Consider the following 24367-nt stretch of genomic DNA (forward strand, 5'->3'; position numbering starts at 1 on the left):
TACACCGTCGAGAGGTCCAAGAGCGCAACGGGCCGTTCCCATTCTCTCTCTCTCGGCATAATCCCCGATACTTTCCAAATGGGCTTATCGGAGTTTGATGAGTCCACATCCTGCGTATCGGGTCCATCGGGTCTTTGCATTTCCAATTCTCAATTGTTTGACTCTGGACCCGTGGCATGTTTGACTCGGGCCTTAATGGGAAATGCCGTCTGAGGTGCAGATCAATGTCAACCTGCATGTCCAAGATTCCAACCACAACGAGAGCTGGAATATGCTAACTGCAAGGGGGAATTAACTGTAAGTTGAAGCCTGCGGAGTCCGCTATACCCTACCATTCTATGTAGGTAGTGATGCACAGCCATCACACTGACCTGCAGCACTGATCATTACATAACTGTATGATCTCGGTGGGTTTTTACTCGGATTATCTTGCTATTGCATTCATAGCCAAGATCAGAATAATTTGTAGTATCATGTAAAACACATGTAGATCGTACCCCCACAGGAATTTATCTAGTTGTGCTCAACCTTGAAGTATTCTGATCCTACTTGTAGTGTTCTCAACTTGGGGAATCAATAACACATATGTAGCTCCATTCGAGAGATACAGAAGATACAGAAGATACGGGTGCATACAAGAATAAAGAGTACAAAAAGAGTGCAAAAAGAGAGCAAAAGAGAAAAGAAAAGCAAGGAAAATCCAAGTTCCTCCAAATCGGAGATATTCAATCCGGGGTGTTCTCGGAAAGTCTAGCCCAGACTGGCACCGCCTTGGCACGGGGGTGACCTGTTTGATTCCTTCGACCACAACCCATCACCTTCAATATCATATCTCAACATGTCGTCAAAGAAAGATATGCGCAGGGCTGATCTCGGTGAGTGGATTGCTTCAGGTCTTGGTTCAAAGCTAACGTTGAAAAGCGATCCCCTATGTCGATCCTCCCAAGAGCAGCAGCGATGCCGATATCACCAGTACGCCAGACCTTCCTCGTTTCAGCAATGTTTCAGCAATCGGATACTTTAGTGCGAGGACTATGAAGGCTGATTCAGTTATACAACAGGCACAATGTCAAGCACTATGCCCATGGCGGCCGTAAGTCGTTGCCCCAACATCTGACCTTGCGATAACTTGACCCTGACATTGATCTCTTAGATGTTCACTCGGAACCGGTGAGTCGCGCACATTACACAAGCTACAGACAATATTAACGAATATTGCGACACAGCATGATCGGATGGTAAGAACAAGGCGAGCAGTCAATCTCTTGACCGGGTTATCTGACTCGGAAACAGGGTATCCTTCGTCTTCTCACTTCAGTCCTGGTTGGGTGAATCCCCAGAGCAGAAGAAGACTGCTGCTACACCGGCCTACATGTCGGTTTTCATGTCCTGTTCGTCGCTCTCCATACCCCTCTCGTGTTTGCAGGACTAATCTCATGGCATGGTATAGTGATGGCACTCATCGTTGTATGTATCCTGAACCTACGGAATTGTGGTGCACTCAGCTTAACAAACCATCGCAGACCTATTTCCCTCTCTTCTTGCCTCCGCAGGCTCCTGGGGGTACCACCGGCGCCGCACCGACTCCACTGGCCTCTTGAACACTCGAACCTTCCTTGATATCCTTCTACATACACGTACCATAATCTCCGAAATATTATATCTGAACTACGGATTGATTGTTCGCGGGTCCTCAGATTCTGAGTCCGAATTGAGATATCTCTACCGTCATCTATTATTGTCACGATGTACCAATATTCAACCCGAGTTTTGCCCTTGTGATCAAAGATGAGCAAGTCTGCTACTGCAGTGATTCCCAAATTATTTGCTAGAATTAAATTGTATAAAACTCCCATCTAAGTAGTTGCGCATTATCGCAATGCTCCAGGGCTGTCCAGGTGCCCAGGTGGTGAGAATCGCTTAGTCACACACCGCCTTCCCCCACAACGTGACTCTTGCCTCAAAAGGCTCTGCCACTTCTTCTCTCCCATTCTTCTACCACCGCATCTCCCCTCTCCCAACCACACACGCACCGATCTTTTACAGAGATATTGAATCTCGCCCTTCGCTCACTTCATCAATACCCATTTTAAACGCCGTTTACTACGAAAAGGCCGAGTTTATGTCCATCGAAAACCTCAAGACCTTCGGTGAGTTCGCCACTTTCCCCTCCTGGGCGCGTATCGGGCTTCACCCCCCACCCATATCCACAGCTATGATCACTATGTATGCGGATGAGACATATGTCTTCCATCATATGTAGTGTCAACGCTGTATATTTCAGCTCTCCCCACCTCTGTTCCACCCACTCTCACGGTGGCGGGGTAGAAATTTGGTACTGGGCTGAGGCTGACATGTGCATCTTACAGACCCCTTCGCCGAAGCCGACGAAGATACCGGCGAGACTAAACAGTCTCAGAACTATATCCACATACGGATTCAGCGTACGTCCACTCTCCTATCCTCACCGTCCTGGCTACTCTTGCGACTCGCCGGCGCTAAAGGGGGGTACATGCTAACCACTTGTTCCGCAACAGAACGCAATGGTCGTAAGACTCTGACCACTGTTCAGGGTCTACCCAAGAAGTTTGACCAGAAGAAGATTCTCAAGGTCATCAAGAAGAAGTTCGGTATGTCTTCTGTGACCTACGCATGTGTGTCTGGGCCAGATGCTAACTATATCTTAGCTTGCAATGGCACCATCGTCTCTGACACTGAGATGGGCGAGGTGATTCAGCTGCAGGGAGACCAGAGAAAGGATGTCCAGGAGTTCTTGACTGACAAGAAGGAGGGACTCGAGCTTGATGCCAAGACCATCAAGGTATGTTGCTGCTCCGATATCTGCCCTCGATCACCATGGCCATTTTCTGATTTGTCATATTCTAGGTCCACGGGTTCTAATCCCATCACCGACATCATGCCTTGTTCCAGTCCCCTCTTCCCGGTTTATGTTGCCCTGTGAGCGGTGGGATAGGAAGCATCCCTCATCCGCCGGCCGTATACAACCTTGTATACCATACTGGCCTTCACATCGATCGAATGTCTTACTTTCTCCCCCCAATCACTCTGTGCCTGGCGTGTTAGACCTGGGCCCTTTGTCGAAATGACCCGCTACACCTGTGTGCTCCTGCCTATCGTTCCCGCATGATCGGCAGGGAGAGCGGGGTGATTCGACCGCTATTCTAAGGACAGGATTATGACGGAACGAGGAGTTGGTAGATACCCATTATCTGCATAGACAGACAACACTTTTTTTTCTTTTCTTTTCATGGTTTTGCGTGTGTTTTCCATTCTTTTATCCTTTGAGAAGGGGTTGACTTTGCCTGTATTGCTCATTGCCATTGCATTCCCGTGGTCAATTTGTCAATCTGGCTGATCGAGGAGATCCAGGTTGAACTAAGGGCGTGCTTTTGCTGAACCGTTTTTCTCGGTCTCTACCGTCTATTTAATCTTTGTGCTTCTCACTCTTTCGTTGCCCCTCTCTTGGGTATGCAGTCCATTGCTTGGAAACAAGGAAATTGAACTGTCGTCTAGTGCTATCTTTCAACCGATAGAGCAACGTAAAGTAAAGTAAAATCTTAGATAGAGAGATTTCTCTTCATCTGGCAGGTTAGTTTTAGGATGGGATTTCACATTGTGAATCAGTCAATACAATTAGATCTATCAAAGATCGCCATGTTAGAAAAGAAAAACATCCCTAGGCCAGGGGTATCAAGTGCAAAGTCCAAAGACTCAAAGACAGAGTCTTCAACCAAATGAAAATCAAATCCCAAAATGTACAAATCATCCACTCTGTCTAGTCAAGAACGCTTGTCCAGCTTGTCCAGACAGTGAAATCAACTTTGCAAGATGTCCCGAAACAGAAAAAGAAAAGAAAGACCAGCAACCAGAAAGCAAGTAAGCAAGCTACAGCTCTCCAACAGGAATACGGTCATCCGCAACGCGCATGCGTAAGAAGATGGCCACAGCCCAGTCCCAAAGTTTACGGGTGATGACGAACACAGGCACTTCTGGTTCGTTTTCACGGGTCAGATGTAGCTGCATAAGGAGTGAGGACATGCTTAGGAAGCTCGCCACGGAAACGACTAGTAGCGATGCTGCTGTTTCACGTTTGATGGTTGCATGGTTCTGTGTTGCGTGGTAAACGAAGGTTAAAGACTAGTTGAAGGGTTAGTCACTGTTGTAAGGTATATCGACCATTAGGGGTCAAGGTAACATACGGTTGTTATGGAAATCCAAGCCGGTAAAAGGAGTCGAGGATCAGAGGATGCACCGGACAAATAAAGGACCCAAGAAGTGATGTATGCAATCAGGCCGTTCGTGGTTAGAAGACGGATCACAACAGCTGGTGGAGTGTAGTTTAGAAGCCTAAGTATACGTATTAGCCTTAAGAGACCACTGTGAGACGTGCAAGGGAGGAGAAAACCGACCATCGAGACATCATGCAATCAGCAAAGAAATATGAAAGATATGCAGATGCACAGCACTGTCAAGTAGTCAGTATAAAAGTACGCAGTTGGACACCAGCAAGTAGTATATCAAAAAAGATATACACCCCCATATCAAGGCGGGAATATCACATACCCACATAATAGCCAATGCCACCTCCGTCACACGGAACCTCCGCTCAACGTCCCATTCCTGTCCAACACTACCAACAATCGCCGCCGCCCACCCCCCTCCGTCCCATACCCGGCCTTATGTGCAGCAACTCGGCAAGGAAGGTAAACGCGCATCGCAAACCCCACCAGGCAGCAGGAAGCGTGCTCAGAGCCCGACATACTAGCAGGGGAATATACCATCTGCGGTCTACCCCGAGGATGACAGCGACCCGCGGGTGCAAGGCTGACGGATGGCCATCGCTGCTGGGTGGGGTATGGGATGTGGAGGAGGTCGGGGAGGGCGGGACAGTCGACGCAGATGGAGAAGCCACCTCTTTAGCCCGTTGGATTTGTAGTAGTTCAGGGGAAGAGCTGAGGTAGCTGGGTGGAGGAGCCGATCGCGCAAGATTCACGTCTGGATCACGGTGTGGATGTTGGTGTGGATAGTCGTGGGGGTGTATGGTGGAGGAGAGGCATTACGTCGAGGAGGAGCCAGCCTTTATTCTGAGTCGCGGCATATGCGGCCGCCACGCAAGGAATGGAAGGGGTATAGGATAGGCGTTGCGATCGAGTCGTTCGTTCTCGATAAGATTCAAAGTTGGGTTGTTGTCAAGCTGTTTGTGAGTCTCCTAATTGGCAGATATCAGACCCAGTGCGTGGCGGGCGGTGTCTTTTTTCCGGGGGGCAGTTTAATTCTATACGATCGACTTCTTTTTTTATATATGACAGTAGTAGTAAAGAAACAGCGAGAAATATTTAAGCTGTCGCCTCGATAAGAGGGCGCTTCGTTCACAAGAATCCGGCTACTTGTTGCTGTCGACCTGCGGAGTGATTCACGTGACTGACAGTTCCGCGGGTTTCTGTTTCTTCGGCCAGGAACCACCTTCTCTTACTCAACCCGATTCGCAATGGCGTCTACCCTACGATTGCCCGCGGGCACATCCGCTCGAGTTGTACCATCTGGTTCCTTCGTTCAATGTCGGGCCTTCTCCGAGACCTCCCAACAATGGCGTGGGAGACAAATGAACTTCCGCCCTCCAAGCCAAGTGCAGCCGTCTTTCAAAACCAGAACCCAGGATATGAGGTTAGCGGATCTGCCAAATGACATTGGCGTATTACCAGGTACCTTTGTCCGACCACTATGGAGGGATATGCCTTCGATTTTCACGGCACCGCGCGATAGGTGGCATATGGAATATACCTGGCTCAAGTCCTGGTTGAGCAACTTTGCCAGGTTAGTTCTCCCCGATTCCTTGGAATATTCGGTACGCTCTACCGCCATAGTGGTGGTTAAGTTGAGCAAGAGCTGCATATACCATATACTTGCAAAGATTATCTCTCCTAACTATATTGCAGCGTGCTCCAATATTGCAAGCGCGAAAACTCCCTTCCTCTCCTTCTAAGCAAGCGGCGCCACTTGGCCGCAAAGCTACAGGAAGATATGTACAAAGCATTTGCCAAGTAAGCATGCGCCTCTTCCACGTTTACTCTTTGAGCAAGACTAACCGCTATGAATCGTTATAGAGGCAACATTGCTGAAATCCGCCATATCTGCTGCGACGGTCTCGTTAGACAACTAAGCAAAGGTATCGAGCGCCGCCCGAAGAATGAGGAAATGACCTGGAAACTTGTCAAGTACCTGCGAAAGCCAAGCACACACTTCACTGGCCTCCGCGTCCTCTCAGACCGCGCGTCATCCATCCCCGATCTCCCGAAATCCGGTATCCGTCAAATTGTCGTGCGTATCACGAGCCGACAGGCTACAACCACAGATCAGATCCAGAACCCCAGCGGAACGGAACCCACGCAGGCTACCACCGTTTCCACCAAGGAGCAGGACTGTGTCGAGCACATTGTCATCCAGCATCTCCGCTGGAACGACCAGGATAAGGGCTGGAGAGTCTGGGGCTACGTCAATCCCACCTCATTGCATGAGGCTTACAATAATCCCAGCTTTGCGCCTGGATTGTCAGCCCTCGAGCGTATGCAGATGATCCAGGACTCAATGGGCAAGAAATGATTTGAATCGCATCTATAGTTGTGATTGTGTTTCTTTCTGTCAGAATGACATGTTGTGTGCCATTGAACCTCCGCCATTTGGAGACTTCAGCTGCCAGAACCGCCCCAGAGACTCAAATACTTGACGAGACTATATGCCCTGCCAAAGGGTTCTCACACGGTATCTTTTATTTCACCTGTTTGTCTTACTTCTTGTTTAGCCACTCCGCATTTTGGGCCTAACACTGAACAGAGGCTCGGATCAGCTTCTTCCTGGTCTGTTCTCTTTCCTTGACACAGGAAACCCCTGATATAGAAGCATTTACACCTCCCATGTACCATAACCACCTGTTTTGATCAAATTCTACCTTTCTTTTGAGCCATTACCTGTATAAATGAATATCAATGTCCCAGTGTGTCCTTCTCACGATGTACTTACTATATTTTCCCTAATACGTTGTATTCTCAAGTTCAAGCTTTTCTGGCACGATCACCTTGGCCCCTAGACCTAAAGAATACGCAAAAAGGGAAATCAAGAAAAGAGCCTGAAGAGCAATACATAGGTTAGACAGCCATCCCAACGATCCCTGGTGTCTCATTACTGGCAGTATCTTGTACTTTCTACTAATACGATACCAAAAATGCCAATATTTGCTGCATCTCAACCTGACATCATCAGTAACACGATTATACGTTGCTCATGACCAAGAAAGTCAAACTAAAAGGACTAAGCAATATGTATATATACAATCGGAAGGCACAAAGGCACAATATTAATGTGTAGCACAGGTATCACTCCGAGGAAACACCAGAACACAGCAGCAAGAAGCACCAATGGATAAGAAAGAGGTTCAAGAAAGCACCTGGAAGTGATGCACCAAAACACTATACGTGAGTCCATGAACCAGCGCTCATATTCCAAAAAACAAGAAAAGAAGAAACTAGGAACGGGCCGGGGGCAGATTGATCTAGTCATCGTCGAAGATCTGGAATGTGTTATTCAGGATTGTTTCGACGACACGGACCTGCCACCCAGCATCGGCGATGCTGCCACCGGAATTGGCGCCCATGAGGGTTGGTCTATAACGAGGATTAGCGGTCTGTATCCGATGGCACCCCTGTTTCTATAGGATGTGGAGTGTGCGGGGACATACCCAAAGCAAATGGCTAGATTGCCCGCGTTCATGCGGTTCTGGGTATAGTGTTCTTGGATCTTGTTGAGATGCTGCAATGGACTAGATTAGTATCTGAGAACAAAGTCTAGATTCTTGTTTGGGATCGTACCAGAATGATGGCGCGGAGGGTAGCATAGTGAGCATCAGGCAGACTGTTAATAAGGGCGTGCATCGAGTCTCGGCGTTGGATGTCATCGTCGATGCCTGCGGTTCCAATGTCAGTATCTCAGTACTGGAGTATCTACTCTACAAGAGGTGAACGTGACTTACGAGCAGCATCAACAAATTGTTGGTAGAACTGAGTGGTAAACAGAGGGTCAGGTAGGTCCCTGAAGAATTGCTTCGCAAGTCCTGCAACGCTGTTGACATCATGGTAGAAGTTTTCCGGGTTTGTGAAGTCGACTTGCGATGAGTCTGTTCATTTGAGAGTAGGTTAGCAAGTTGGCTCTATTTCCGCAAGTGTCTGATCAAGCTTACCATTGTCAAACAAGGCTTTCATATGACTGATATGATTGGCACTACCCGAAAGTCGATAGATGCCCTCCATATCCAGACCGAACAATTCGACTGCTTGGAAGCACTGATACACAATGAACGGAACTGCCGTTCCATCCCGGGCGTACAGGTCGTTCAGTGAAACACCGAATACTGGCTTCAACGGAGGGAGATTCGATTGGAGACTCCTGTCCATTGGGGGAGGCCCTGCCATTGGCAACGGAATCTTGGGTGCGGGTTCCGGAGCAGGCGGTCCTGAGACTGGATAGGGAGGTGTGCCGGCTGGAGGCGGCGTGAAGGACTTCTCCGGCGGATAAGGTGACTGCGGCAGTCGGTCACCGCTATGAGGTGGCTGAAGCGCCGGTGAAGAGGTATTATTCGAGGCGAATGCCTGCGGCATGATTGACACGCGCTTATTCTGAGTGCTTGGCTGCGAAGGTGCCGCAGGAGCAGAAGGAGCAGCCCCAGCACCGCCGAGTGTCTAAACATGTTAGTATAGTGAAACAATCAAAGGACACTGCTGGACCTACAGGGTGGCGCTCGTATTTGACCTGTTCTGAAGCCACAGCCCCCGGGTTGCCTTCATGGCTTAAAATAAACTCATGGAGATCTTTCTGGTTATCGACTTGGCGAATAACATCTGCAAGGCTCTTAGGTCCTAATGCTCCATCGGTCTTCAAAGGGTTGACGCAGAGGCCTTGGCCCAAAAGCAATTTCTCGTTGAAAGTGGCTACAAATCATTAGCCGATGAACGATGAACAACAACACCACCTGTGTGGAAAGGAATCGCACATACCGAACTTCTGCTGTTGCAGGGTCAATCCCGAGTCACACTCAGAGATCAACTGCTGAAGGTTGTGTACAGCCTGAGGCCGGTGGGTAGACACTAGCTCCTGGCGCGCAGCCTGAGCAGCCTGAACCTTAGATCCATAATCGCTATCCGCGTTCTGGACTTTGCGCAACAACTCCTCCTCGTGCTGCGCCGCAGACTTGTGACCCTTGAGACCGAACTTTCCACCCTGTTTGTCTCCCGTGCGAACACGGTCATACTGTTCCGCCAACGACTCATATTTGGCCTTTGCCTTCTCGGCCAGCGATTCCGCATCGACGACCCTCTTCTCCGCAGCTAAACCTGTCTGCTTCCATTGCTTGCGGCCGCGCTCGATGTTGGCGGCGAGCTCGTGCAGATCATCGGACATCTGGTGGAGGGAGACAGCAAATTGGAGGCCATGGTCTACCATTCGCTCTTGAATTCGGTGGATGTCCTTGTAGCTAGAACTGTATGTTCCTTGTCGGTTCTCGGAGCGTTGCGACGCATCATTGATCACGCGGGACAGTTTTCTCAGCCCCTGAGCGTGCTCTTCTTCAAGGGTTCCTCGCTTTTTCAGGAAGGTTGAGAAATCCTAGTAGATACCGTGTCAGCGTTTGCGATCGTCATTGGAATCCTTTTGCGACTACTAACCTTGGCGGAGGCCACGCTTTGCTTCAGCCTAGTGAGGAGTGTGGTTATACCGATCTACTCATGATTAATACGATTGCGTCCCTTTCAATATGCACCGGGCGATGCAATGTCTGTTTCCGCTCACATCAGAGTAGATAACTTTGTCCAGGCGGGCTTTCAGCTCGTCTGAGATGGCTTCGTTCGGCTGGGTCTGCTCGCCCCCGTGGCTAGGGGATGAGCGACCGGCGCTCGGAGGCACATCGGAGAGCGTCGGTATCGCCGTGGATTCGTGTAGGGCTTGGTCCGACATGGAAACGGTCTTGACTTGAGTGACTGTCAAGAAAGAGGAGTTAAGTAGAGGGGGGAACGGAAAGCCCCACGGGCCACCTCTATTATTATCGGTGGAGCTGGCGGTTAGGAGCCGATCAAAAATGAGGTCAGGAACAGGAAATGCTGCAGCCTGCCTTCTGGAGTTTCACTTGGGCTGAAATGCTGTGAACCTATAGGAATGTCCATAGCTTGTAGGGTCCAGTATGTATTTTGGGATTAAGACGTAAGACGTAATTAATGGCGGGTTCAGCCACACAAGTGGATCTTTGGGCTTCATTGTCTACGTAGTTGTACCTATTTATGTACATTATTCTCTTAGTAGGTTCACAGTAAAATTCACTTTTATTCTGGTATCGTCGCTGGGAATCAAATATCAACATTTATACAAAAAAGCAGTGGCAGGAATTGGCATCTATAAAACCGGAGGTGCAACGAAAGAGTCCGGAATGCCATCAAAAACCCAATTTAGCGAATCAAACACTTCCGAGAATCCAGATTCGCTGAAAAATGCTCCACCCTCATCAAACTGAGCTGGCATCATCAGAGATTGATCCTCCAGGGAGCTATCCTGCTGTTGCCGCGTCATGTGCCCTGCCGGACCTAGTATATCTTGGTTCGCTGCTATAGCAGCAGCTATAAGGAGTTGTTAAAACCAGGACAAAACAACTAAAAGGTGACAAAAAAGGAAAAACAAAGAAAACTTACCTTGCATTTCCTCAAGGCTTCTGACCGGTCGGAACCGCTGTCGCCAACGCCAAACCGTATCGTAGACATGGCTCATGCTCATCCGGCAGCGGACTTTAAGCTGGAGAGCATCTTCTTCGGCGGGCTCTAGACTCGTGGCATTCCACATCTGAGCGAGGATATCTGCAAGACGAATAGGGCGGTCGTGATCCATGACACTGATTCGGCGAATTGCCGAGATCGCTCCGTTGAACAGTAGCTTGCCATGGTTGAAATCGATATGTCGACTGAAGCTGCTCTTCAACAACTTCATGAGAGCAAAAGCGGCCGACACAATCATTTGAAGAATATAGTTGGTGGAGTGGCCGATCAGTTCACCTGGCGATGTTTCGAGATCTAGTACTCGACCAAGGAAGGAGGTTGTTGCAAGGAAAAGCTTGACTAGATCGTCGCTTCGTGCGTTGGACCCCAAAAACATGAAGTATCGGAAGTGCAATTCTGCCGCACGTAGATGAATCGTGTTGATTGCTTGATACGAGTGTGAGCGGTGCTAGATTGGGAATGATGCGACAACAACTTACCGGAGATTTTTCCGTCAAACTCAACATCCATGTCTCTAAGTTCACTTTCCAAAACCTGCACGACCAAGAGCTTTTCGGCACTGATAAAATCCGCAGGCTCGGGTTTACTACTGTATAATGCCTTCGTTACCCGATCGCAGAACTTTTCGATACGTAACCGAATGGCCAGGTCATCGGGAAGCCGATAGTCGGCATCCTTCAAGGAGGCAGGCTCAAGGGCCCAATCGTATATTGTGCTCGGTGGCTGGCCGTAACCAGTCGCAACACTGCCAAATCTCAATCAGTCTGTGATAAACAGCTATATATCGAGAGGAAATACTCACTTTTGAGCCACGATGTTGCAAATGACCCACGTATGTAGTCGATCCTTCAAAGCTTCACCTTGAACTTCCATGCGGAATGTTGTGAACTCTTCTGCCTGAACCGGGCGGTGTAGCCCAAGCTGCATGGCAATCTGCATCATCAAGCCACTGAGCATGAAGGTTGCATCGGTGCGCTGGCTTGTAGTCGGAAGAGGCCATGTACACAGAACACAAAGGGCCTTGACCACCCGATAGTCCTGTGGGACACTGGTAATGGTTGACCAAAGCAGCCTGCTAAATGGCCCGGAAAGTGCGCTCAAGAGCCCAGGCTCGTATTGAGACCGTCGACTCGCAACACAAATCATAGTCCACGCCAAAAGAGGGCATCGGTTAAGATACACCTCTGGGGGCTTGGGTGGATTCAAGAGAGGGAGAAAGGGGTGGTAATAAGTAAAGTATCTATACAGACGTCAATCGCAGAAGCGGGCCAAAGGACTGAGTAGCGCATACTGTTCATATAATCGAAGAACTCGGGCTTTAGAGAGGGTAACATCTTCCAGTCTCCACTGGCTATCATCCTGTGATATAATAGAACCATCCCTTTTCATAGTCAAAGGAGTTGCTATAGATGAATGTGACTCAACCGGCACCGAGACATGTCGAGATTGGTCAATTGCGGCCGAGTCACGGCGAGCAAAGACATCCTCTGAGCAATGGGACATTTCATCACCTCCATGAGGCTCATGAGGATCTACACCTTGCTCATGATCTGAATTAGGTCCCAGGCGGCGGCGGAGATCTGCAATCTCCTTTTCCATTTCAGCATTGCGCCTGTGAAACGGAGTCAATAAGATGAGAGAATGAGAGAAAAAAAAGAGCAGATAAAAAAGACATACCTTCTCTTAGAGATGCGCTTGAACGACTGTTCGACTTTACAGTCTATCCCAAGCCTGCGACAACGCGAACAAGCCGCAGCTGGCGTTTGAACAATATCACATCTCAGCTATCAAAGTTTGAGACATCAGCGCGATTGTCGAAGACCCGATACGGTCGGGGATTTGGGTAAAATTGCATAGTAATTGGAGATATGCGCATGACTCACCTTTTGCTGCTTACATTCATTACAGGCTTTTCGGCTGCCACCTCGGCGCTTGCCCGTGACAGGCGGAGCCTTCTCCATCTCGCAAGACTCCGAGCTTCTCTGCATGAAATCGATAACCGGGGGTGGCCGGGGTAGAGTGGGGGACCGAAAGTCGCTCGGCGGGATGGAGTAATGTGGCCCATCCGGTGCCAGTATGTTCCGATACCCCAAATCCATTGAGATCAGCCTGCTTTCAGCCGGTATAAAACCCCACGAAACGTGAACGAGTGCTCGCGGAGTCCATGTGCCGTAAATCGGAGAAATCGGCCCGCTGAAGGGGGATGTGGGGAATCTGTCTGTTGACTGAGGGCGGTGATTTGCGGGAGATTTGCTGCCGAGACGAATCTCGGCAGTTGCTGATTCAGCTTATCACCTGACTTCCATAAGGCATCAATTGATGATATAATCTCTCTCTAGAAGGTTACCTAGGTATCCCGCCCAGCTTGAAGCAATTGACATGTTGTCTTATAAAAAATTCGAATACTTCTATCAAGCACTCTTTATAGGGCTATATAGTAAATTGCTACTATTAAGCATTGGAGAGTTAATATTGCATATTGCCTTCCATCAACCAAAGTGTATATCAAACTAAACACAGGCATACTTTATACTCAATTTGAATCAGACAGCCATCATCAAATGAAAGACTAGAGTCGTAGATATCTCAATATATCAAAGCCGTATATGAATATATTTCGTACATCTACATGGACTTCATGCCCCACTTGCCATGGGCCGAGGTCGATGTGGATTATATGGATTAGTATGGTTATATGATCCGCATTCAATACACATATTTAAACGCTTTAAGCTCCCCGGAAGTTATCATTCCTTACCTAGATCTCATTGAATTTTATTTTGCAAAGGTGGGTTCCAAGGTTGTTTTATTCCAAGGTTGATGCTACTAGTTACTGTTGCAGGGCTGACAACTCAACCCCAGGTCATCATGTCCGAAATCAACGTTACCGCAGTTTTCACCCCAAAGCCAGAGAAGTTTGAAGAGGTTAGCCCAGCCCTATACTACTTGATAGTCCAAATACCTAACATATCGGGTCGTCCTCCAGGTATCTACTCTGGTAACCGAAGTCATCAAACAGGTGCAAGAGCACGAACCGGACACACTGCTCTACTACGCGTACGAAATCAAGGACAAGAATGAGATTGTAATCGTTGAGAGGTAAGTCAACCATCGAGATGTCGATATAGGTCGGCCATCTCTCCAGGGCTCACTGATATCTCCCCCGCACGGAGAGGCCGTGCCTCGGCCCAATCTACTTCGCGGGAACATCTTTGCCACAATGTCCAAGATTCTGATCAGCTCTGCGCGATATAGATATAAAAACCAGTCGGCGATCCGGACCCACGTTAAATCGCCCTATTTCCGAACCTTCTCAGGAAAATTATCCACTTTGTTGACGAAGCCGGCGGAGATCAGGGCAGGTGGGTTCCTGAGTGGTTCGAGGGGCGTATCGCGCATTTAGATGGTTCCGTTTTGGTTCTAAGGGTGATCGAATGAAGTTCCATATATTGTACATAGCTGATGTCCGGGGGTGGTTGGGTAGATATAAATAGGACAGTTGATGGACCATGCATAATAAGCACACCCCTCCCTGGGGTTTCCCATAATGATTCGATATTGATAGACGCCATGGCATGTCCTGGCGTCACTCGTGATTCAATTGTCATGCGATTGGTGCATTAGTGATGGCTGACCAACATATATAGGAGGTCTGTGAGATTTTTAGGAGAAATCTGATCCTATCATATAGAGTCAAGGGAAAGGAATTCTGGTCAACATACAACATATACCAACTACATTCTATATCTATTAAGATACACACATAACTATTCAATATTTAGATATTTAGAATAAGTGGAGATTTGATGAGAGACTGATGAGACTGATTATTTTTTTTTAATTGCACTTCTTTTATAAGAGAAATAATCTATTAGTGACCTTGGCCAAACTAGTCCGATCACCCTATTTTTTTTCCCTCTCCTGACTTCTTTCTTTCTTTCTTTCTATTGTTTGATATCCATATTCTTTTTTGAGGTGAGTCCGTTCCAAAAATCCCCTTCATTTTCTTTCTCCACATCTCTCCCACCCCCCTCTTTCCCCTAGCTCCAGCCTCCCTAGCTTTCTTCAAAGTTCCCCTGAAGCTAATAATATTCTGAAGTTTTGTTGCCATTGTGTCCTTCCGTTATCGTCCCTTATCGCCAACTCCCAACAGCCCCTGTTGGAATTCGGCTTTGGTCTATATTTCTGCGACATGGCGACGGGTCCGGCTACTCAGTCACTGAAGGTGGGATGATCTGATCTACATGCGCGGCTTTAATTAACAATACTTCCAGTGTGTGGTGACTGGCGATGGTGCAGTTGGCAAAGTTAGTACACATCCCGATACTCTATCCCAAAATCTTGCCGTTAGATGCTGACATCCAATTCCCTTGCTCCTAGACATGTCTTCTGATCTCCTACACAACAAATGCTTTCCCCGGTGAATACATCCCTACTGTGTTCGTACCCACTGCCCCTCAATGCGAAACTTTGAGCCCCCGAACGGATATTGATGCCATCACAGCTTTGACAACTACACGGCCAGTGTTATGGTTGACGGCCGGCCGATCAGCCTGGGACTGTGGGATACCGCTGGACAAGAGGATTACGATCGCCTGAGACCCTTATCCTACCCGCAAACCGACGTCTTTTTGATCTGCTTCTCCATCGTCAGCCCGCCATCATTCGATAACGTCAAAGCGAAGGTACGAACGGGCCGAGCATACAAGACCTAGAGACCTACCAGGCTCTCCTTATCTGTACGCGACTAACCCTTCCCTCGCTTCTAGTGGTTCCCCGAGATCGAACACCACGCCCCTAATGTCCCCATCATCCTCGTCGGTACCAAGCTCGATCTGAGAGACGACCGCGCGACTGTAGAAGCCCTCCGCGCACGCAAGATGGAGACCGTCTCCTACGAACAAGCCCTGGCCGTGGCCAAGGAGATTCGCGCACATAAGTACCTTGAATGTTCCGCGTTGACACAACGCAACCTGAAGAGCGTGTTCGACGAAGCCATCCGGTGCGTTTTCCCTCTCCTTTTTCTTGTCCGGACTATTTGCGTATATCGGTTTTTTTACTAACTATCTGTCACAGGGCCGTTCTCAATCCCCGTCCCGCTACGAAATCCGGGAGGAAGGCAGTCAAATGCAATCTCTTGTAGAGCACGTATGTTTGGCTCGACTCGTCTCCCCATGTTCTCGTATGCTATAATGAATAATATATAGTTAATACGGCGTCTGGGAAGTTAGAGGCTTTTTTTTTTAATTTCGCCGGCCTCTCAGTGCTGTTTTGTGATGAAATCCATTGACCGTTTTTCCTGGGGATATCTTTCTGTCTTCGCCCTCTTGGCCCTTGTTCATAGTCTGTCCCAATGCATTCGCGACGTTCCTAACTCCGAGATTATACCCTAGTCATTCTAAGTCATCATTAGTTGTCCAGTCGGGCACTGCTTACCGGGAAGCGTAGAAAAGAACATATCAATTGGTATCTTCAAAATCAAGCAATAGAGACATGAAGTAAGTACTTTTTGGAACACATAAGAAAAAGCCGGCCAAACTTGATGCTCCCGGAAATGCATGGCTATCGAAATGTCCAGCTGCCTGCAGATGCTCCGGACACCTTCCTGTACACTGTCCATCCATCGAGTCGAGACCGTCCGAAATGAAACATAACAGCGAACCGGTGGCTTGTGCTGATTTAAACACGGCCTCTGCGGCTAGGGTGGAGACCAGCCCACTTATCGTCCTCAGCGCTGCCAGCGTTGTCAGCTGCGCCGTCCATGCCAGTAGCATTGGCACCAGATCCGCCAGCCGGGGCAGTCTTCTTGTCGTGCTTCTTCTTGTCCTTCTGGATATCCTTAGCCTGGCGCTGGCGCTCCTCGTTGAGCTTCTCGTTCTTGGCCTGGATCTTGGCATTACGATGTTCGGACTTGGCGCCGCCGCCGCCAGCACTGGAATTGGTAGTTAGTATATGGTCTATGATTGCAAATGGAATTCCTTTTCTCGGAGAAGGCCTGAAAATGACCATCTTCTCCAATTGGGTTGATAACTCACGTCAGCTCGACGTTCATGCGCCGGGGCGGGTACTTTCCGTCGTCGAAGGTGGAGTGGTGGTACAGCTTGAGGCAGGTCTTCATGCGGTCGTAGTTGTCAAACTCAATGAATGCAAAGCCGCGGCACTTCTGAGGATCTTCCTTCTTAGTGGCGACGCGGATTGTGGCCGGGGGGTTCTTTTCGAAGTGCTTGGTCAAGGACTCGTGGTTGGCGGAGTAGGGAAGGTTGCCTGTATATGTGGAGATCCTTTGGTTAATCCTGTGTCTTCGGTCCGGCGTAGTCCATCTGCATTGGAATCACTTACCGACAAAGCAGATGAAGCGGGAACTCTTCTGGGCTTGCTCAGCCTGGGCGGGTTCAGCGGTAGGCTCTTCCTTGGTCTCAGCCGCAGGCTCGGTCTTCTCCTTCTTTTCCTTCTTGGCCTTCTTCCTATCCTTCTTCTCCTTCTTGTTGGCCTCCACCCTCTCGGCAGGAGTCACGTCAACATCCATAGCGTCCTCGGAGGGAGCAGCAGGCTTGGTGTCGGCCTCCTCGACCTCCTCGACCTCCTCGGCCTTGCGCTTCTCCTTCTTGTCGGACTTCTCCTTCTTGTCGGACTTCTCCTTCTTGTCCTTCTTCTCCTTCTTCTCGGACTTGTCCTTCTTTTCCTTCTTCTCCTTCACCTCTTCCTGTGCCGGGGCAGCAGTTTCGGCGGGAGCGACAACATCGGACTCCTCTTGCAGCTTGCGCTTTTCCTTCTTTTCCTTCTTGTCTTTCTTGTCCTTCTTCTCCTTCTTCATCTTCTTGCCCTCGGGCTCGACCACCTCATCCTGCACGAGTTTGCGCTTGTCACCCATTGTGGTGTTGTGTGGGGTAAATGTTGAGGTGAAAAGGGACAATGGTGGGACGGAAAAGAAAACAAGACGAATAAGAGTCCTGGTAGTTTGAGAGAATAAGAAAAGAGGTGGAGAAGTTTGCAGCGCAACGAGACTCAAGCTCCAAAAAAAGTCGGGCGGAGAGAAAAGTGAAATTAATTTTTGCCGTGTCTCCGGAGGCGGTAAACACAGCCCCGATAAGGCCTTGGCTTTTATAGTTGGCAATTTAGGTATCTACAGAGGACGCACCACGCTATACAATTATATGAATACATCCATTCAATCAATGTACTCAAATCATATACCAGTATAAAATTTCGTATCAGCCCTCGGTTAGATTAGAACACCAAGATCTTCACACCCTTCTTCGCCCCATAGCGCTCACGCAGTTCCGGCCGAGTAAGCAGCTTCAACAGCGGTATATGCGTGTCTTTCATGTCAAAGATGCCTCGCTGCTTCTGGTCAATGTGTGATCCATCAATGACAATGCGCTCCAGCTCCTCCAGATTGAGAGTTCCTAGAAGATCAATTGTCAGCATATGCATACACAATGAAGTAGAGCTATCTATAGATAGCAACCAAGCAAACTCACCAGACTCGATCAAATCAGATATTCTGGTTGGGGTTCCAGCCCCGATACCAGACCGAGCACGTTGGAGGAACTGCTTCGCTTCCTCCAGCTTGATATGCTTCGCGAACAGCTTGCCTACAATGCTCTCCTTGGTTTGGAAAGAGCGTAGTGCCCTAGTAACATCAATTGTCAGTCCCAGCTTCGACTCGTGCCACAGAAAATATTGGAAATTTTTCACTTACCGTACAACATCAGCGGCCCGCAGAGCAGCACCCGAAATGACCAGTGTATGAGGGGTACCATTCTTCTCAGATGACTTTGACAGGTCGGTACCTTTGGGGCTGAATGTCTTGAGAAATTCGGGGAGCTGCTCCAGCTTTCGAGCGGGGGTGAAGGAAGAGGTATCGAGGAATGCGGAATCTATAGATTTGTTAATGTCTAACGCCATTGGCCAACAGAACTGTCGCACGTATACATACCTGGAACCGAAATATCACTCAGTTCAACAGCAGAGAGCTCCTTATCGTGTCTTTTGGCCTTCTGCGCAAAGTGATCGCCCAACAAACGGCCGTCCATCTTGCCAATGGACTCGTCGATACCGTCTTTGCGCGTTGACTGACTTTCATCGTGTTCAGCCTGCTTCTTTTTGTTTTTGTTCTTCTTCTGCTTCTTCTTGCTCGATCCTTCTGCGGGTGTGCCAGCCTCGGGCTTTTCTTGCTTGGGAGCAGCGTCGTCGGCTTGTCTCTTGCGCTTGTTTTGGAGCTTATTGGAAAGACCTTTGGGGGCATTTGTGTCGGCCATTTTAGCGATAGCCAGTGAACTTGACAAAAAAAAATTCTGAGTATTTTAAGCTCCAACTATTAGTAAATGCGAGTCGCATCGAGAAGACTTCATGCCGCAAAAAAAAAGCCGGCTGATTCAGCCAATCTTATCGATAAGAACGGGCCAATCACGCACTGGCCCGCAATTGTTGTTTCTAGACGCGACAGACAAACATCAACGTCGATCTTGTAATTCACCGTTCGCCCAGTTGATCTGGGATTTTATTGCTCGGCGATTACTTACGTGGTCTGATATATCTTGCATGATATAGCTGTACTTCTCTTACGGAGAAAAACCAAGCCATGTCTACTTCTACCCCAAACGCGCGTGCCCGTCGGTCACCATTTGGAACCGCTACCCCATCGGGGGATACGACATTGACTGGTGTGAGTGCTATCTATCCCATTACCTTTTGGGAGGATGGGAAACCCCTGACCGTATTACCTCTCTACAGCTCCAACGCCTTGCTAGCCATACACGCTACCCTCTTACACCAAGTCGACTTGTTACCGCAACCACCCCGGGCACCCAACGGTCCGCCTCTCGATACACACCACGCGCTCGAGGTGTGGGTGCGCCAGCAACACCATACGGACTTCGTGCCCTGCAACAACGAGCGGCAAACACCCCTGGTCGGGATCGCCGACGAAGCGGCCGTATGCAGCGGGAGACTACATTCGATATTCTCAGAAACCTGGGCAGAGGTGAGAGCTTTACCGCGTATCATTTCACTTGAGGAATTGAACTGAATTTATTCGGGTCGGTCTTAGCACTCGCTCCTGTATCTAAACCTATCCGCTCCTCGCCACAGGAGAAGCCAGAGCCTATCGAAGAGCCAGTTGATGAATTTGAACGGCTTGATAATGAGCCAGAAATTGAGCGGCCACGGTTATCTCTGCCTATTCAGGAGTCCGAGGAAGAAGGTGAAGAAGCGAGTCCTGAAATGCGCCCCCCGAGGATGTCTCTCGCCTTTGCAGAAGAGGATATGGATATCACCTACCAGTCTGTCGAATATCCTCGTGACACCAGCATCAGAGACCGCGACCGGTTATCAATGATGAGTCGAGCTACCGGCAGAATCAGTGGAGATTTTGACGAGACACGACTAGAGAGCGATGGTGGAGATGGAACTGGTATTGTGGGTGAGGATGATGAGGCAGAGGATACAATGATGAGCGGGGGCGACTTTGATAGAGGGTGGGTATACAAGAGTTGGATTATCTATGTTACAGATCTTGGCTAATATCACAAATAGGGGAGAGACGGAAGACCTGGGGCGCTTCCATTTTGACCTCAACTTTCCATCTCCTGCGGCTCCTCCGCTTGAAGATCCCACTGGAGGGGATATGAACGATATGGAAGATTTCGAACTGTCCACTGCGCAGCTACCTCAAGCTCCATCAGACGATGATGATAATGACGTTGGAGGTGATTTTGGTCTCGGACTCGAGTTCCCACCCGCAGCATCCCCCAGTGAGAGCCCTGGGATCGTTGGAGGTGGATTGCGAGATGAAGCTATCCCAGCCCAGGGCAAGCAAAAGAAGATGTCACGGCATGGGATTCCTGTCCCAAACTTGCCTGCAGGCGTGGTGAAAAAGCTAGCGACTCGCTTCGCACGTTCGGGGGCTGGATCAAAGGCAAAAATCAACAAGGCCACGCTGGCCGCCATCGAACAGGCGTCCTCTTGGTACTTTGAACAAGCGAGCCAAGATTTGGCTGCATATTCGAAGCACGCAGGACGGAAGACGATCGATGAAAGCGATGTTATCACATTGCTGAAGAGGTCAGTTTCCTTGCAAGCCAACCATCTCATGGGAGTAATTGCTGACTTGTTCCAGACAACGCCATATCAACAACTCAACGACAGTGTTTTCTCTCGCGCAGAAACATTTGCCCAAAGAACTTCAGCAAGACATGAGATTGGCCATGCCTCCGTGAATGTCCAGAAAATTCTCCATGAAAAGTAACGCCTTCAACACCAATGAACTATGCTAAGGTAATGCTGGAATCCCACTGTCGATTACCAGTTTCGGTTCTGGCGAACTCGGCGCATTGCCTCGTTGGGGTTCTTCCGTATAACCATCCACATCATGATGGTCGTGGCCAGAGACAGACCATACCTGCAAAGTATGAGCGAAAATCTCGAGTGGGAAGGGAAAGCACACAACGGATGCAACTTACCAGGTGAAGATGTATTGAGAATGGTTGTTTCTCAAATTCACCACTGCGGCGCGGCCAATCGGGATACCCTTGGCCTCGCGATCACAAGATTCGAGGAAATCAGGCACTAGAAACGCAAATCATTGTTAGCCATGCATTACCAAGATGATTCAATCTAGCCTCCTTACCCATTGTCTGCTCAATCCAAACAGGCTGGCTCCCGCTCTTCTCTGCCATCTGGTTGATATCGGGAAAGTAGAACTTTCCCTCCTCCGGCTTGTTATCCGGCGTAAACATGTTTTTCTTCCATGGCTCTCGTAGCAAACCCTCCACGGTCACTTCTTCGTCAAGAACACCCAAAGGCCGGTCTTTTTGGTCCTTCAATTTCCTTGAGATCCAACCGCGGTTCACAAGTACGGTACTCTGTCCCTCTCGCTCGAGGGGAGTCACCACGATAAACCCATCTTCTCCTTCGTTCATGCGGGGTCCAACCAGCATTTCTTTGTCATGGCGGAGACGGCCGGTAGCATACACGCGACGGTAGTCGAACTCTGAAATGGCATCTGGGTCGATTCGCGGCGGCAGTGGCAGAGGAGGCTTCACGAGACGGTCCTCGAACTTGGCGATCAGTTTGGTTTTCCAGTCCAGGCGCTGTACCTGCCATGTTCCCAGGATAAATGAGATCACAGGAATCAGAGCTATAGATATGTAGAACAATACGTCAGTCACTATCTCTTGGCCACTAAAATATAGTATTCTGAAGAATATGTAGCATGGGACATGGACATACCCAAAATGATCAGACCAGGTCCATGTTTCTTATTAACACGGACAAGCTTTGCCGGGTGGTCCACAATATTCAGACTCTCAGCCAGCTGGTGCGATTGCGAGATATGGCGGGATTGTTGTAGGCGGTATTTGGCGCAGATGGAGTTGATCTTCGATGGGACACGGGGGCTCTGAACAACCCGAGTCGGCGGCGTCCAGACCCTTGCGGATGTCTTCTGCAAAGCAGAAAAAATTGACCGCATATCGAAGGTTAGGAAATGTGAAGAGTGAGTGACGGGGTTTGAGTAGGAGGTTCTTGCAAATGCGACGGCAGTTGGGAATTTCGGGATCGGGGGTCTACCGTGACCGCCCAGGCTTCTCCAATATTATACTTGTCACTCCGCATCGTCCTTGTTTTTACCGGAATGCGATCATGACACTTTTCTACACTGGATCCCTTCAGGAGGGCATTGCTGCTGCAGTGAGAGATGTCAAAGCGGTTACTTGCTTTGTTAGAGGTCGCTGACTTGCTCCCCGCATTGAATGACATGTTGCTGATCTCGGGACTTGGATATACAGATGACGAGGAGTTAAGCTCTCAATGGGAGGACGAGTATTTTGGTGATGAGGAGGTATATTCATTAGCTATGTTGAATGCCTGACGGCATCTGACTTCCTGCAGGTTGCGCGAGCACTCAACGCCAAAGCAGTTGTATTGAGCTTGACAGCGGGGTCACAGGAAGCTGGGTTCCTGGCCTCTTTCTGTCCGATCTCGAAATTTCCAACTGTTGTTCTTATCAAGTGTGTTCAATTCCTACAACGTTTGTGGGAAATTCGGCGTTGGTTTGCTGACTTCGCCCCCCAGGAATGGCACGCTGAAGGAATACATCGGGCCAGATATCTCGAAAGATGATTTCCGCACTCGATTGATTGCAGCTTTGGAAAATGAACAGACGCCCGGTCCTACGCACCAACTACAAGGAAATGACACTCCTACTGCTTCAACTAATAATACGCCGGTGCCAGTTGCGCCCCAACCCCAGCCTGAGGCGCCATCCAACGCCAGCAAATCTGCAAAGCAAGCAGGCGAAACTGCAACGAAGAAACGACAACCAATTGAACAAATACCTAGCAAAGCTGCAGAACCGGCAAAGTCAGCAGGCTCTACTTTACAAAAACAGTTATCACCCAAAGAAGCCAGCAGTAAAGACATTAAAGGCAAAGCACCGATGGGGTCTAAGAAGCCCACCGACAAAGCTGTCGCAAAGAGCGAACTCCAAGAGCCAAAACCCATAGTCCCTCGCGGACCTCCAACTGAGTACCGGCTACAAGTGCGCCTGTTTGACGGAAGCTCCGTGCGGTCTAGCTTTACACCCACTCAGACCATCCGAAATGATGTGCGGACTTGGCTTGATCAGAAGATGGAAGGCGACAACCGACCCTACAACCTCAAACATATCCTAACCCCCCTCCCCAGCGAAACTCTTTCCGTCGCCCAGGAGTCACAAACTCTCCGAGACTTAGGTCTTGGTTCCACCGCGAACCTGGTCATGGTTCCTGTGTCAACATACACGGAGGCTTATTCGTCAGCGGGTAGCTTGCCCGTTCGTGGTATCTCTGCCGTCTACAACCTGGCCTCTTCTGCTGCCAGTACTGCAACAGGTCTTGTGGGTTCATTCCTTGGATATGGCTCGACCGCTCCGGCAAGCGGTGCAGATACATCTTCGGTCTCCCCGGCTACTGGGAATTCCCAACGCCCAAGGAACGCAGGACCCAATATTCGGACGCTTAGGGACCAGCAAGATGGACGTGGGAATAGTCAGCTCTACAATGGGAACCAGGTATGTAGTGCTAATTGAGAATATCTTGTTCAGGGTTGGCTAACATCTTTCTCAGTTGAACTTCGAGCCACGAAAGAATCAGGATGACAAGGATAAATAAGTCCTAGCGGTATTGCTTCAGTGTTCTTGCATTATTTATCTATGGCGTTGATGGATCGAATGCTCTGTACTATGACACTCTGGCTATTATTCACTCTTTGGTTACTGTAAAGTTAGCAGTCGTAATAAGTGACCTTGTCCATGAAGATTTTACGGGTCTTTTCATCGTACTTGAGTCTGATACAGGTATTGGTCAATGTACAAATGTAGGAAGTTCGTTAAATTCATGCATTCGACTTGATTCAGTAGTCAAGCATTGATTCCTATATCGAGGAGAGATGGTATAAAGTACAAAGAGGGGATATGGAAATGGCTATGCAGAAGAAAGATTGGCTATGAACAATCAAGCCCATAACCCCATAACTATTACTGAAAATGGTATCTGTCTTTC

General features: G+C 49.0%; 13 protein-coding genes across 13 annotated transcripts; 7 read left to right on the forward strand and 6 right to left on the reverse strand.

Moving 5' to 3' along the window:
- Positions 1-834: 834 nt before the first annotated feature.
- Positions 835-1601, forward strand: N7489_002775 (uncharacterized protein; the record flags this gene model as incomplete). Its single annotated transcript, XM_056708530.1, has 8 exons — positions 835-875; positions 922-972; positions 1062-1093; positions 1154-1170; positions 1227-1238; positions 1294-1391; positions 1451-1467; positions 1524-1601. Exons 1-8 carry the CDS (start codon positions 839-841, stop codon positions 1599-1601), a joined length of 342 nt encoding a protein of 113 aa, XP_056572832.1. The 5' UTR covers positions 835-838.
- Positions 1602-2122: 521 nt separating this feature from the next.
- N7489_002776 (translation initiation factor eIF1) lies at positions 2123-2901 on the forward strand (the record flags this gene model as incomplete). Its single annotated transcript, XM_056708531.1, has 5 exons — positions 2123-2150; positions 2370-2444; positions 2538-2630; positions 2688-2821; positions 2887-2901. The coding sequence occupies 5 exons, from the start codon at positions 2123-2125 to the stop codon at positions 2899-2901; spliced, it is 345 nt and encodes a 114-aa protein (XP_056572833.1).
- Positions 2902-3906: 1005 nt separating this feature from the next.
- On the reverse strand, positions 3907-5014 carry N7489_002777 (uncharacterized protein; the record flags this gene model as incomplete). The annotated part of the gene is given in 5 exon segments (XM_056708532.1): positions 3907-4158; positions 4221-4368; positions 4431-4486; positions 4585-4679; positions 4693-5014. Coding segments are annotated over 5 exon segments (873 nt in total), but the record flags the coding sequence as incomplete, so codon positions are not given.
- Positions 5015-5509: 495 nt separating this feature from the next.
- Positions 5510-6621, forward strand: N7489_002778 (uncharacterized protein; the record flags this gene model as incomplete). The annotated part of the gene is made up of 3 exons (XM_056708533.1): positions 5510-5835; positions 5958-6062; positions 6126-6621. The coding sequence occupies 3 exons, from the start codon at positions 5510-5512 to the stop codon at positions 6619-6621; spliced, it is 927 nt and encodes a 308-aa protein (XP_056572835.1).
- Positions 6622-7567: 946 nt separating this feature from the next.
- Positions 7568-10020, reverse strand: rgd1 (putative Rho GTPase activator (Rgd1); the record flags this gene model as incomplete). The annotated part of the gene is made up of 9 exons (XM_056708534.1): positions 7568-7679; positions 7754-7824; positions 7884-7978; positions 8045-8188; positions 8252-8750; positions 8800-8999; positions 9066-9672; positions 9732-9785; positions 9856-10020. 9 exons carry the CDS (start codon positions 10018-10020, stop codon positions 7568-7570), a joined length of 1947 nt encoding a protein of 648 aa, XP_056572836.1.
- A 432-nt stretch (positions 10021-10452) lies between these two features.
- Positions 10453-12925, reverse strand: N7489_002780 (transcription factor domain-containing protein; the record flags this gene model as incomplete). The annotated part of the gene is made up of 7 exons (XM_056708535.1): positions 10453-10673; positions 10746-11252; positions 11306-11571; positions 11629-12066; positions 12118-12438; positions 12504-12610; positions 12710-12925. 7 exons carry the CDS (start codon positions 12923-12925, stop codon positions 10453-10455), a joined length of 2076 nt encoding a protein of 691 aa, XP_056572837.1.
- A 769-nt stretch (positions 12926-13694) lies between these two features.
- Positions 13695-13929, forward strand: N7489_002781 (putative quinol monooxygenase; the record flags this gene model as incomplete). The annotated part of the gene is made up of 2 exons (XM_056708536.1): positions 13695-13751; positions 13813-13929. 2 exons carry the CDS (start codon positions 13695-13697, stop codon positions 13927-13929), a joined length of 174 nt encoding a protein of 57 aa, XP_056572838.1.
- A 1089-nt stretch (positions 13930-15018) lies between these two features.
- Positions 15019-15969, forward strand: racA (putative Rho GTPase Rac; the record flags this gene model as incomplete). The annotated part of the gene is made up of 6 exons (XM_056708537.1): positions 15019-15051; positions 15101-15133; positions 15207-15265; positions 15331-15511; positions 15596-15828; positions 15903-15969. The coding sequence occupies 6 exons, from the start codon at positions 15019-15021 to the stop codon at positions 15967-15969; spliced, it is 606 nt and encodes a 201-aa protein (XP_056572839.1).
- Positions 15970-16505: 536 nt separating this feature from the next.
- On the reverse strand, positions 16506-17697 carry N7489_002783 (RNA-binding protein; the record flags this gene model as incomplete). Its single annotated transcript, XM_056708538.1, has 3 exons — positions 16506-16758; positions 16862-17090; positions 17166-17697. The coding sequence occupies 3 exons, from the start codon at positions 17695-17697 to the stop codon at positions 16506-16508; spliced, it is 1014 nt and encodes a 337-aa protein (XP_056572840.1).
- Positions 17698-18053: 356 nt separating this feature from the next.
- N7489_002784 (uncharacterized protein) lies at positions 18054-19087 on the reverse strand (the record flags this gene model as incomplete). The annotated part of the gene is made up of 4 exons (XM_056708539.1): positions 18054-18232; positions 18308-18459; positions 18529-18706; positions 18766-19087. 4 exons carry the CDS (start codon positions 19085-19087, stop codon positions 18054-18056), a joined length of 831 nt encoding a protein of 276 aa, XP_056572841.1.
- Positions 19088-19410: 323 nt separating this feature from the next.
- On the forward strand, positions 19411-21046 carry N7489_002785 (uncharacterized protein; the record flags this gene model as incomplete). Its single annotated transcript, XM_056708540.1, has 4 exons — positions 19411-19764; positions 19920-20305; positions 20364-20891; positions 20947-21046. 4 exons carry the CDS (start codon positions 19411-19413, stop codon positions 21044-21046), a joined length of 1368 nt encoding a protein of 455 aa, XP_056572842.1.
- An 82-nt stretch (positions 21047-21128) lies between these two features.
- Positions 21129-22299, reverse strand: N7489_002786 (cytochrome oxidase assembly protein SHY1; the record flags this gene model as incomplete). Its single annotated transcript, XM_056708541.1, has 4 exons — positions 21129-21228; positions 21290-21395; positions 21457-21966; positions 22059-22299. 4 exons carry the CDS (start codon positions 22297-22299, stop codon positions 21129-21131), a joined length of 957 nt encoding a protein of 318 aa, XP_056572843.1.
- A 170-nt stretch (positions 22300-22469) lies between these two features.
- Positions 22470-23977, forward strand: N7489_002787 (UBX domain-containing protein; the record flags this gene model as incomplete). Its single annotated transcript, XM_056708542.1, has 5 exons — positions 22470-22554; positions 22616-22668; positions 22719-22837; positions 22902-23877; positions 23933-23977. 5 exons carry the CDS (start codon positions 22470-22472, stop codon positions 23975-23977), a joined length of 1278 nt encoding a protein of 425 aa, XP_056572844.1.
- Positions 23978-24367: the final 390 nt, after the last annotated feature.

The sequence above is a fragment of the Penicillium chrysogenum genome (assembly GCF_028827035.1).
Source record: "Penicillium chrysogenum strain IBT 35668 chromosome Unknown utg000001l_segment0_segment0, whole genome shotgun sequence".
NCBI lineage: Eukaryota > Fungi > Ascomycota > Eurotiomycetes > Eurotiales > Aspergillaceae > Penicillium > Penicillium chrysogenum.